General features: G+C 40.8%; 2 protein-coding genes across 2 annotated transcripts in view; one reads left to right on the top strand and one right to left on the bottom strand.

Moving 5' to 3' along the window:
• HS6ST3 (heparan sulfate 6-O-sulfotransferase 3) overlaps positions 1-13,041 on the bottom strand; it is a 379,435-nt gene that overhangs the window by 106,932 nt on the left and 259,462 nt on the right. The gene's annotated exons all lie outside the window — the stretch shown is intronic.
• LOC104301225 (short transmembrane mitochondrial protein 1) lies at positions 2,936-3,424 on the top strand. The gene has a single exon (XM_009901582.2). It carries the CDS (start codon positions 2,936-2,938, stop codon positions 3,113-3,115), a length of 180 nt encoding a protein of 59 aa, XP_009899884.2. The 3' UTR covers positions 3,116-3,424.

The following is a 13,041-nucleotide window of genomic DNA, read 5'->3' on the forward strand; positions in this document are numbered from 1 at the left end:
AACCCATCAACCAATCCAACACCGCCCAAGCAACTAACCCACAGCACCAAGCACCCCATCAAGTCTTCTCCTAAAAACCTCCAGTGATGGCGACTCCACCACCTCCCCAGGCAGCCCATTCCAATGGGCAATCACTCTTTCTGTATAGAACTTTTTTCTAACATCCAGCCTGAACCTCCCCTGGCGCAGCCTGAGACTGTGTCCTCTTGTTCTGGTACTGCTTGCCTGGGAGAAGAGACCAACATCTGTCTGTCTACAACCTCCCTTCAGGTAGTTGTAGAGAGTAATAAGGTCACCCCTGAGTCTCCTCTTCTCCAGGCTAAGCAACCCCAGCTCCCTCAGCCTCTCCTCGTAGGGCTTATGTTCCAAACCCCTCACCAACTTTGTTGCTCTTCTCTGGACTCATTCCAGCAAGTCAACATCCTTCCTAAACTGAGGGGCCCAGAACTGGACACAGTACTCGAGGTGCGGCCTAACCAGTGCAGTGTACAGGGGCAGAATGACCTCCCTGCTCCTGCTGGCCACACTGTTCCTGATGCAGGCCAGGATGCCATTGGCCCTCTTAGCTGCCTGGGCACACTGCAGGCTCATGTTCAGTCTACCGTCGACCAGCACCCCCAGGTCCCTCTCAGCCTGACTGCTCTCCAGCCACTCTGACCCCAGCCTGTAGCTCTGCATGGGGTTGCTGTGGCCAATGTGCAGAACCCGGCACTTGGATGTGTTAAATCTCATGCCGTTGGACTCTGCCCAACTGCCCAGCCTGTCGAGGTCCCTCTGCAGAGCCTCTCTACCCTCCAGCAGATCAACTCCTGCGCCCAGCTTGGTGTCGTCAGCAAATTTACTGATGATGGACTCGATGCCCTCGTCCAGATCATCAATAAAGATGTTAAAGAGCATGGGGCCCAGCACTGATCCCTGGGGCACACCACTGGTGACTGGCTGCCAGCTGGATGTGGCACCATTCACCACCACTCTCTGGGCTCGGCCCTCCAGCCAGTTCCTAACCCATCGCAGTGTGGTCCCATCCAAGCCATGGGCTGACAGCTTGGCCAGGAGCTTGCTATGGGGAACGGTGTCAAAGGCCTTGCTGAGGTCCAGGTAGACTACATCCACAGGCCTCCCCACATCCACCAGGCGGGTCACCTGATCATAGAAGGAGATCAGGTTGGTCAGGCAGGACCTGCCCTTCCTAAACCCATGCTGGCTGGGCCTGATCCCTTGGCCATCCTCTAAGTGTTGTGTGATTGCACTCAGGATGACCTGCTCCATAATCTTTCCTGGTACTGAGGTCAGGCTGACAGGCCTGTAATTCCCTGGCTCATCCAACCGGCCCTTCTTGTTTAATGTGTCTACAATTCTTTTCAGTATAAATAGGATTTCTTTTAGGAAAAAAATTAAAAAATCAATAGCAGCTCTGCCTTTGCACCTTGTTTCTGAGAGCTAAAGGACCTTTTAGCCTGTTAATCCATGAATGGCCTGATCCCCCATTCTTTTCTGTTTCTCATTTCATACTCTTGATGCTCTCAAAATCTATTTTCTCTAGGCTCTTATATCTGTGATTAATTTGGGTATTTCACACTTTGCTGTGTGTGGAAGTCAAGTTTACTTACAATTGTAAATGAACTAGGCTATAAATAAAGTCATCACTGCACAGTCTGATTCGCAGAGCCCCTTTCCTTTTCAGGTTTGTTTGTTTTTTATACATCCAAAGCATCTGTATTGACAAGCTGTGGGTCCCTGCTAAAAGAGGATAAAGAGGCACAGAGCTCATTTCACCATGTGTAGTTATTTGCCACCAGACAAAGTGCAGATAAATCCACAGCTATTCTGTTACAAAATGATTTCAAAACTTTTGCACCCACAAACCCGGAGCAGCAAACTTTTCAGCTACATTTTCACTTCTTTTTTTTTTTTTTTTAATGAAGCGACCATCCTATTTCTCCTTTAATAAAGTCACACAAAATAATGCAAATTCTTCAAATTATCTATCATCTGATTTAAAAATTAAACATTCACAAATGCTGAGGTCAGTAAAAACATCTCTCTCGTTCATTATTCCACATCCAGAGAAATTACTGAAAACCTGCATGTTCACTCCTGCTTTGCCAAGGTTCATTAAGAATTTCACAATATGTTTCACAGAACCTCAGAGTAGCAAAGCATCCCAAAATGCTTGCAGAGGATGAAGCACTCCGGCAACAGGCTGCTGCCTGCTGATCCAGCATAAAGCAGCACAAGTGAGAAATGTCACTCAATAATTTGACAGAAGCTCAGTAAGAGATGATTTTCAGAAGTTTATCCTTTCTGCTTTTTTTTCTTTCCATTTGTCAGGTAAGCTAATAAAAAATATCATCTCCCTCCACAAATCAAAGCTCAAAAATGCACAGAAAAAGTACTCAGATGGTGAAATGAAGGCCCACAGAAAAATGTATTAGGAGGAAGAAACGAGGGGAAAAATTATGTTCTGCTGCCATCACATACAAAATTAATTTTATGTGTTTGATTAATAGACAGGTTTGTGTAAAACTCTCATCAGAAAACAGAAAATTAATAATATAACTGATAGTCTCTACATATTTGTCAGATGGGGGTCATTTTTCATTATTATTTTCTTTTTGCCAGCAGTGATAAAAGATGATATAGGTAGCAGTGGGAAGAGATTACAACCTCTTCACAGGTTCATCTTCGGAGCTGCTTCAGAAAGCAGGAAGAGTTGGTGGCATGTCCTGAGTTTCCCTAGCAGAAATCAATGGCATATCCTAAGTTTGCTCAGTGCAGGTAAAGTATGTTTTTCTGTCTTCAGTAAGTGCCCTGCTGTATCACTATAAAGAAGTTAAAGAGCTGAAAAAACTTTTTGCGAGGGAAGGAAAACGAAAAGCATGCTCACTGCAAAAAAACCCCAACAAGTTTGACTTCGCCAGCTGGCGGGCAGGGAATGAGGCAAAGAAGCAGGCACGCGGGTGCCATGCTGCAGTTCTTGCTTGGTTTTACTCTTGGCAATGTGGTTGGGATGTATGTGGCTCAGAACTATGATATTCCTAACATTGCAAAGAAGCTTGAAGATTTTAAGAAGGATGTGGAAGCTAAGAAGAAACCTCCCAGTGACAAGTCCTAAGAGAGTGGTGTTACCCAGATCACCTCTGTGCATGCATGAAGGATGCAGTTTACTTTTCAGGCAACAAAGGTCAAGCAGAGAGTTGGCATGGGAAGTTCCTCCATTTTTAGTCTCCTAGAACTGGAATGCCCTTCTTTTGAAAGAGCAATCATGAACTTTTCCTGGGACTGATTTTCAGGGGTTTCAGAATTTGGATTTGCAGTTGATATGTGACTGCATAATAAGATCATCTGTATTTTTTGTTATTACTTTTCCTAATATTTTGTACCCCATTTTTACCTGATCCAACTGGAGTCCTGTTTGTCCTGTAGCTATTGGTCTCTTCTCCCAGGCGGCCAGTACTAGGACAAGAGGACACAGTCTCAGGCTGCGCCAGGGGAGGTTCAGGCTGGATGTTAGGAAAAAGTTCTATACAGAAAGAGTGATTGCACATTGGAATGGGCTGCCTGGGGAGGTGGTGGAGTCGCCATCACTGGAGGTTTTCAGGAGAAGACTTGATGGGGTGCTTGGTGCCATGGGTTAGTTGTTTGGGTGGTGTTGGATTGGTTGATGGGTTGGACGCGATGATCTTGAGGGTCTCTTCCAAACTGGTTTATTCTATGTATGTATTCTATGTATGTATTCTATGCGTCCCTCACACTTTGTAATACCTCAGTTCTTAGAACACTGCGAGAGAAATTAAATGCATCAAGAAGTGGCTTTCAGGATTTCTTGTCATTTGTTGTGAGCAGCTACACTTCACTGTCCTTAAGGTACTCATTCAACATGGGAAAGTTAGTCTGTCAAACTGTGAATCTGAGGAGAAGGCGAGAGTTCCTGCTTTTTCCATTGTTAAGTGATCACTTCCAGCAGTGCAGACTTTGCATGAGCATGGCTAATGTCAGAAGTATCAACTTCAAGATTCTGGCACTGTCCTTGGAGCTGTTCAAGAAATGTGTGGACATGGCACTTCAGGACATGGTTTAATAGTCATGGTGGTCTTAGGTTGAAGGTTGGACTTGATGACCTTAGAGGTCTCTTCCAACCAAAACAATTCTATGATTCTATTCTGTGATTCAACCCAAACATTTAATTTTCCAAGAATATAATTTAGAAAAGGTAGATGGGAAAGGAGGAAACTGAAGAAAAAAGGTTGTTTGCTTGGTTGTTTTGGTTTTTTTTTCTCAATTCAGAAAAGAAAAGAAATATCATCTAAAAGATCCTTTATGTTAACTTTCTTCTGTAAAGAAAGATTTGAGAGATCTTCACTAAAATGAATAACAGAAGTTTCCCATCCCCTCTGAAAACTCCATGCAGCTATAAGATTAAAAAAAGGTGAAGCTAGGTTACTGTAGCCTTGGCTCCATCCTGCCATACTGGACAGAAATTTCCATAATTAATGATGACATATGCCAAGAGCACCCTAGGAGAAAAGAATTATTTTTAAATTAATATTAATGTACCTTTAGATACAAAATGTTACTTCCAAATTAACAACTTTCTTCTAATGTAAACCCCAAATGTATGTTCCTTTGGAGGGAGGATAAAGGGTTGGGTTTTTTTCCTTCAAAGTAGAGTCCTCCAATCTTAAGCTTTCAGATAAAATTTTCATGGGTGTTTATAATTGTGCCTGAAATTAACCTAACATTTGATGTTATTTCAGGGCCAAAGACACTGGAAAGTAATTCAAATACACTTGTGTCAACCTAGCAATATCCAGCCATGGAACTGAACAGCTTCCACTGACAGTGGTAAAAATACCGAAAGCCACTTCGCTCAGTATAGCACTACTAGAATCTGTACAAAAAAAAATACTTGTGGTCTATTAGCAAACCCTGTGATGACTTTTCTCAGAGTTTTTAATGATGGGGTTTTTTTAAAGTGTTCATGGCACTGCCCACAGACTTGGTCCAACATAGGAGGTTGGTCACAAATCTGACTTAATGTGAGGCAGCAGTGGCAAAAGGGAACTGAATCTGAACACAATTTTTACACACTGAACTGTCCAATAATATCCTATCTAGTAAAAATATCCCAAAGTAATATACTCACTCATAACAACACCTTCATATTCTACTACTACTTAGGTTTAGATACCACATTTACAGAAAGAAGAGCTGGAGCAGGTATCATTTTTCTTTAGTTCCCCTGAGAATTTCTCACTGGTGTCTATTATTTTCTAATTCAATTTTTTTCTCACTAGACAGGAATCAGAAACAGAAGGTCAGCACACAAATATGTGCTTATGCTGCTTCAGGGAAGGCAATCAGACAACATGGGAGACTAATGTTTTGGAGACCTTCTTCATCCAGCAAGGTTCTTCCAAGGAAGAAGGAAGGTCTGTGTTTTAAAAGATGCAAGCATTTAAGAGGCAGACACTGTGGTGCTGTTGCTACTAAACAGACTGTGTTCTGTAACTGTTTCCAGCTCCTTGGCATACGGATACTAGGCATTAAACTAAAAATATAGGCCTCAAAAGAATAACATGAGTCTTGAACCTTTGTACCTACTGCCCTAGTCATGAATATGCACAGGTAAAAAAAATATCAAATCACTTAAAAGGCAGCCAACTGTCCTAGAACAGAATGAAAACAGAGGAAAGCCATAGAAGTAATCAGTTAATATTTTAAAATTATGTAAGAAAATTAATGTAATTATTTTTCATGTTGTTCCAAAAAGGCATTTATTTTTCCCATTAGCAGAGTAAATTAAGTTGTATGTTCTGATAACTGCAAAGGAAGTTTTTTGGGTTTGGTTTTGGTTTTCATAGGTTTAAGCAAAATTTCAAAACAATCAAATGTCATTTATTTGAAACTACTGATTTGGGAAATCTTGTTATAGCTCTGTTGTTTATGCTGGTTCTTTGAACAAATCTGCTTTGAGTACACTGATGACAAATAAAATACTGTCATAGTCTTTTAATCTCTGCAGCATCATTCCCATAGATTTGAACACGATCACCTTAATCTTTTTGCACTGACATGAGCTAAAGAGAGCTCAAAACACTTAAATGCCATACTGAGGTCAGCATGTTGGTGCTTAGTACAAGCCTCCCACTTTCCTCCATTTCAGGGCTTTGAGAGCTCATCAGGTTCACCAGCACTTGTCATTTTCTGTTTTTTAAAGCACAAATAGCTTTCTACACAGGAGACTCCCAACAAAGCAAAGCAAATACACAAAACCAACCAAGCAAACAGTCCTATTGTGTAACAGCCTATCTGTTGGGCTGGGAAAGAATTTGCTCTTAAATTCCTTTTTCTTCACATTTAGGAGAGGTAAAGCAGAAGCCAGGCACAAGGAACCAAGCAGGATAATGGTTGCATATATCTAAACCCACAGACCTTGTGGAAACATCACAGGAAACTCTCCTAATTTTTGTCACAAAATTTATCCACAAGGGACAGTCTCCTTTAATACCAGATTCTACAGGCAAAGAGAGAATCAGCCCATTTCTACACACACATATACACACATACATAACCTCATCTATATTTGCTTCCAGCTTTCATTAAGATCAAAGTTGTGTGGCTACAGCAAAACAAGAAATGTAGATTCATTACTGACCACGAAGAAGTAATTTGTGCTTAAGGGTAAACAACAGCCACATAATCCTGTGACAAGTGGGGTTTGCATTGATCACAGCTGGATTATTGGGCAGGAAGGCAGATGCTTTATATGCTGCTGTTACTCCTACAAATCAGACCCATAACAGTCCCTAATTTTCTCCCTCATATTTTTTTTCCTTAGACTTAGAAGTCTTTGGGATGGTTCTTGTTGCCATACACCAAGAAAAAGATGTCACAGAGCTATAACACCACAGGTTTTCAGAAGCCTCCCTTAATTTCCACGCTTTTCTTCAAACGCAATGGATCTGTTTCTTGTATTCTCTCTCTGCTCCTTTCTAGGCAAGCAGTGGGAGTATAATGAACTGCAAGTTTTGCAAAGTAGTGAGCAAAACTACATGTAAAGTCTTAAAAAACACAATAATGGTCATAATAATAAAGTTGCCAGCAAATAAGCTCACCTCATGCTTTAATGTCCCTCTACTATTTATGAAAAGCGAAAACTACCCCTGGAAAAAAAATTCACAACAAAGAAACCAAGAGATGCCGGTTGAGAAGTTCTTTAAAGTGAGGTAATTAGTCACGGACTCGCTAAAAAAAGATCCCTGCTGGTAGACTAAATTTTAATCAGCACACTTACAGAATCTTCAAGCTTCTTTTTGGACATACTTGTTTTAAGACTTTTTCTCACAGAGTAAAACTTACTGTAGATCATGCAAAATGCACGTTCATTTCACCATTTAATTTGCAGGAGCACAGGTACATTAAGAGACCTAGTATCTTGATGTTTTGGCAAGAGTAGTCAGCTGTGCTTCCCATTACTGACTGCCTCCTGAAAAGCTGGGCTGCCAAGATTATGCAGGTTTTCAAGACCAAGCCTGGTATTTATTTAAATAATTCACCACAAACATCCTCAAGAGTCTGACCCCAATCAGCTCCTCTTGATTTTTCTGCCAGTTATGTGGCAGATGGTACAAATGGCTTCACATACCCTTGCTGCTTCAGTGAAGGAAAGCAACACCATTGCTGAAAACCTGGACAAGGCCCTCTGGAGCCTTGGGCTGAAGAATGATGTCTGAATATTAAGCTGTGAGAATTTGGACAATGATTTTCCTTGTGGTATCTTTTCTCTCCCATTTCTTTCTCTCCCTCTATTCTGCCTTTGTGAGACCCCTCCTGGAGTATCATGTTCAGCTCTGGGGGCTTGAGCAGAAGAAACACACGGACCTGCTCAAGCATGTCCAGTGAAGGGTCACAAACACGATCAAGGAGCTGGAGCATCTCACCTGTGAGGACTGACTGAGAGAGTTGGGGTTGTTTAGCCTGGAGAAGATAAGACTCTGTTGAGACCTTATAGTGGCAGCCTTCCAGTGCCTAAAGGGGGATTACAAGAAAGCTGAAGAGGGAGTATAGTGACAGGATGAGGGGTAACAGTTTCATCCCGAACGAGAGGCTTTAGATTAGATAATAGGAAGAGATACTTTGTGTGTGGTGCGACACTAGAACAGATTGCCCAGAGAAACTGTGGGTGTCCGCTCCCTGGAGTGTTCAAGGACAGGCTGGATGGGGCTTTGAGCAACCTGATCTAGTGGAAGGTGTCCCTGTCCATAGCAGGGAGGTTGTAACTAGGTTCCTTCCAACCCACACCATTCTATGATTTCTCAGACCCTTTCCATTTCTCCTTTACTCACACTCAGCCCACTGGGTATTAGTTGTTTCCACCAGACTGGAAGACACCTTGCAAAGTAGAGTGGTTATTTCCAGCACATTATTCCAAATTCTTGCAGGAATATGGGTTAATGGCCCTCCAATAATTTCCAAATCAATTGCCTGCTTAAAGTAAGTAGCTTCTGAAAGATTCCTTGAACTGCATGAAATCTATAGAAGAGTCACATTTAATGCATAGATGCTCCTAGCAACAATATAACAATTTCTCTATCTGACATTAAGATGCCCCTCCTCTTAACTGGGAGTAAAGGGCAGTACAGCATCAGCATCTTTGGCTAGCTCTGCTTAATATACAAAGTGGGAAATACTCATCAGAACAGCAGCTTCAGTTTAGTTCACTGGTCAAAACTGATACGAGAACTGGACAGAAATCTCTCTCATTGGAAACATCACTAGATTTTGTTTTTTTCTTGGAAAAAGATTCACTGAAATGGAAGTGATTCAAACAAAATCCTGAGTGGAGATACGAAGGCAGAAATTCAACTGGATTTCTGCCAGCTTATCTGATGAGACTCTGGAAACCCCAGACTTCCTGGAAGTGCAGCTTTGCCTTGATAGTCAAGATCCTGGGGTCTTTCAGCTCCTTGCAAGACAGTGAGGATACAGGAGGATTGTTTCCAGTGGGGATCGTAACAGCTCTGGAACCACAGTCGTGACCAGAACTTGCCAGGAACTCAAGCACAAGATGAAGCTAGGACTCTAGTAAATGAAAAGTATAGAAACTGAGGCGCTAGTTCACACTTGTTTTGCTTGTTTGTTCTATTGTTTTTAATTATATTTTTTTAAAGCTACATATTTTCATTCTTGTATTACCCTTCTTCCTACAAGTTTTGTTCAAAGAAAAGTTTCAACTTTACACTCAGAAAAGGGAAATTGAAAATGCCTAAATGAAATGTATCATCCTACTATGAAAGCTGAATGGTAACAAAACTGTAAGCAAATGCATTATATGTGTGTACATTCTCCACAAACAACCTACACCAGCTTTCTGTTTCTTAGAGCCCAGAATTCAGTGATCTGGATCCTGAGAAGTTAAGATTTCCAAAGCAATTCACAGAAACACAAATAAAAAGAAATAAATTTGTTCAGCCTTAGATTGTAGCTCCTACATAAACCTGCCACCAATCACTGCTGTAGAAAAGATATTGAAAATACTAGAAAGATTATCTACACTAGCAGTGGGGTAATGCAAAAGATGGAGAAGAGTATTAGTCACCAGGACATAGGACGTCAGCTTCCTTTGTCTATCTTTTCGAGTTATATCTGTTAACACTGTATTGACAAAATCTTTGCAGCTACATTGACCTCCAAATTAAAATATCTTAGGGAATCAGATGTAATTTTGTTCCTCAAAGCATTTACATTATTTTTGCATTATCCATGCAACTCCACACTTTCCCATTTACTAGGCACACAGTAAACTCCAGCTGAAGTCAATAATACACATTAAAAGCCACCAACTGTATGTTTGCTAAGGTATTCTCAAATACTCCATGCATAGCATGAGCATTTCACAAACCATTTCATCTCAATGTGAGGATATGTGTATTTTCCTGCTAGCATAAAGCCAAGGCTACAATACTAATATCTAACATACACATTGAGAGACCATTCTTTCTTTTCTAAATCTTGTCAGCACTCATATGCCAGAAGGCATGCTGGGATTAACTGGATCATATTCTTCTAAAACTTTACCACCAAATGCCAGAAAAAGTGATGTTACTGGTTTGGGTTTTTTCACCTTTTATTTTTATGATAGAAAGGCAAGGCTCCCCTGTTAAGCAACCTTTGCCAGCAACTAAGTCACTGGAAAATTGCTTCTCTAGTGCTAGTTCTTTTTCCCCCTGAAATGCATCTGTTTCCACTGGCAGATTAAGACACAATAATGACAGACACGGCCAAGGATTACTTTAACTTTCCTGATTTCAAATTACATACATTGAGCATAGTTCTGTATTGCTCTTTTAAATATATGAAGTGTTTGTTTGGCTTTTGTTTTTGTTTTGGGGTTTGGTTTTGGGGTTTGGGTTGTGTTGTGGGGGTTTTTTTTGGGGGGTGGGGGGGAGGCAGGAACATTATATCTATTCCAAGTCATTATTAGGAATATAAATTTTGTCAATGCTTATTTTCTCCCAGCTTGGTTAGTATTCTCTCAAGTTTTTATGCAATCACTGAAATAAAAGAGCTCCACATAAAGACACAAAAAATGACTAGGGTAAAAATGTCCTTTCACTTACTCTAGAAAGTAAGTGGCACTTTATTTGGATGGATAGAAGTGAGCAGTTCTCAGGTAACAGAAAAATCTTTCCCAAATAACCAAATTAGCAGCTTTCCTCAGTATGTCAAGATATTTTCTACATCAGTATGCCACAAATCGTGCTATGAATGAGGCAACAGAGTTTTGTGGGAGTCTCTAATTAAGTTACAGACAACACATCAGTGAAATCATCACTGTTAGTGCTGGACAGCATCTCAAAACTAAATTGACATGGAAATAGATGACCTTTGCCTAACAAGAAGCCAGCCTCTTGAATCCCCTATCAAATTTGTACACATCTTTGTGTCACATAAGTAACATAATTTAGACAAGAAACTTCTTTATGGTGGTAAAGTCTACTATGTTCTCAAACAGCAGAAGTGACAACAAGACTGTGTGTACAAATGCATTTTGAACAAAATAACAAGGAAGCAGCTAAATAAGAGCAGCTTCATCAAAGTCACTTAAATTAATTTTGGCAACTGAATTAGAATTATTATTGGAAAAATTTTCAAAGTTCTTTTAGTGCAATTGATGTTGTGCTGAAATTTTCCTTTGCCAGTCATAATTTTGGTCAAAGACTAATTTATTTGCTGCTTGTCAGTGAGGGGCAGAGTGTAGAAAAAATGTAAGAAGTTGACAACTTAGATGATAGAAATGAATAAAATTTATGATCTTATGAACCTAATGGCAAGTAATTATCTCTGAACTGGCAGTACAAATGTGCTTTTTCATCATGAATACCTGACATGTATTAGAAATTTCCAGAAGACATATTATTTATACAGTAAAGCAATAGAGTGGAAAACTTGTTAAATATATAGCTTCTGCATCCAGCATTTAATAGAAAAGTTTAATTGAGTGGTGAACCTTTTAGAAATTCCTTATGCCATGTTAAAAGGCAGATGCTAAAAAACAAACCACCAACAAAAAATATCCCTATAAGTCAACATATTTTTTTTCTTTTTGAACATTAACCTGAATCCCTGACTTGGGTGCATCACATGTTCTGGTTACAGAGTCCAGCATTAGCAAAGCTGATTATAACAGGACATTTATGTATGTATCACAGTATAACCAAGGTTGGAAGAGACCCCAAGGATCATCAAGTCCAACCTGTCCCAACAGACCCCACAACTAGACCATGGCACAACTAGACCATGTGTGTATGTGTGTATGTAATGGAACTGATGATAGCTCCTACAAATCACATTAAAGCCGTAAGTCAGCAGCTAAAAAGTTGGAAGTATCATCATTACGGTAAACTGTCTGAATTTTGTTGTATTTCATGTGCTTATAGGCACTTACACAGTCACCACAGAAGTCCTGATTCACACTTCTTTCTTTTTTTCTAAGACAGGAACTCTGCCTCATTTGGATGCACAGCTCTATTCAGCATATTGTGTGTGACCCTGTACCTCATTTAGTAAACACTATTCAGATCCTGCTGGAAAGACAGAATGTTTAATTTCCTTGTAGACTTTACAACATTACTCATCCCTTAAGTACTTAAGTGCTTCCCTAATAATTTATCCTCACAACATCTCTGAAAGATGAACAGCTGGTATTATCCAAACAGATGAGAAAACAAAGCAGAGAAATCAAGGTCAAACATACCTATTAAATGTAGGTGCCTATTCTGAGTATCTACATCATGTTATTGCAGCAGACACAGCACAGCGTAGCTACAGCTGCAAATGTTCAACAGTATCTGGAAGGAGTCACCACAGGAAAGCTCAGTGAACATATTCTGCTATGAGCTGAACCATGGCTGGGCACCCTCAGAGACAGCCCAAGACCAGCTTCTCCAAGACATTGTCAGAGAGATGCAGATATGTGGTAGTTTTAGGCTATGCCTTTAAAATATTTTTTCCCAGATCTTAAACAGAAAGTAGTAAAATGTAAATAAAACACTATTGGGTGTAAAAAGGGAAGTCATGATAGTTCTAAACAATCCCATTGGAGAGATAAGGGACTTGCAACTAGCTGGGGTCAGAGTGGCTGAAGAGCGGCCAGGCAGAAAGGGACCTGGGGTTACTGGTTGACAGCAGGCTGAACATGAGCCAGCAGTGTGCCCAGGTGGCCAAGAAGGCCAATGGCATCATGGCCTGTATCAGGAACAGTGTGGCCAGCAGGAGCAGGGAAGTCATTATTCTGCCCCTGTACTCAGCAGTGGTTAGGTCACACCTTGAGTGTTGTGTCCAGTTCTGGGCCTCTCAGTTTAGGAAAGATGTTGAGTTGCTGGAATGTGTCCAGAGAAGGGCAACAAAGCTGGTGAGGGGTTTGGAGCACCAGCCCTATGAGGAGAGGCTGAGGGAGCTGGGGTTGCTTAGCCTGGAGAAGAGGAGGCTCAGAGGAGACCTTATGGCCATCTACAACTACCTGAAGAGAGGTTGTAG

This window comes from Dryobates pubescens, chromosome 7, assembly GCF_014839835.1.
Source record: "Dryobates pubescens isolate bDryPub1 chromosome 7, bDryPub1.pri, whole genome shotgun sequence".
NCBI lineage: Eukaryota > Metazoa > Chordata > Aves > Piciformes > Picidae > Dryobates > Dryobates pubescens.

What these genes read in the sequence shown, in the direction of transcription:
- LOC104301225 (XM_009901582.2), top strand. Translation starts at nt 2,936, where the DNA reads ATGAGGCAAAGAAGCAGGCACGCGGGTGCCATGCTGCAGTTCTTGCTT.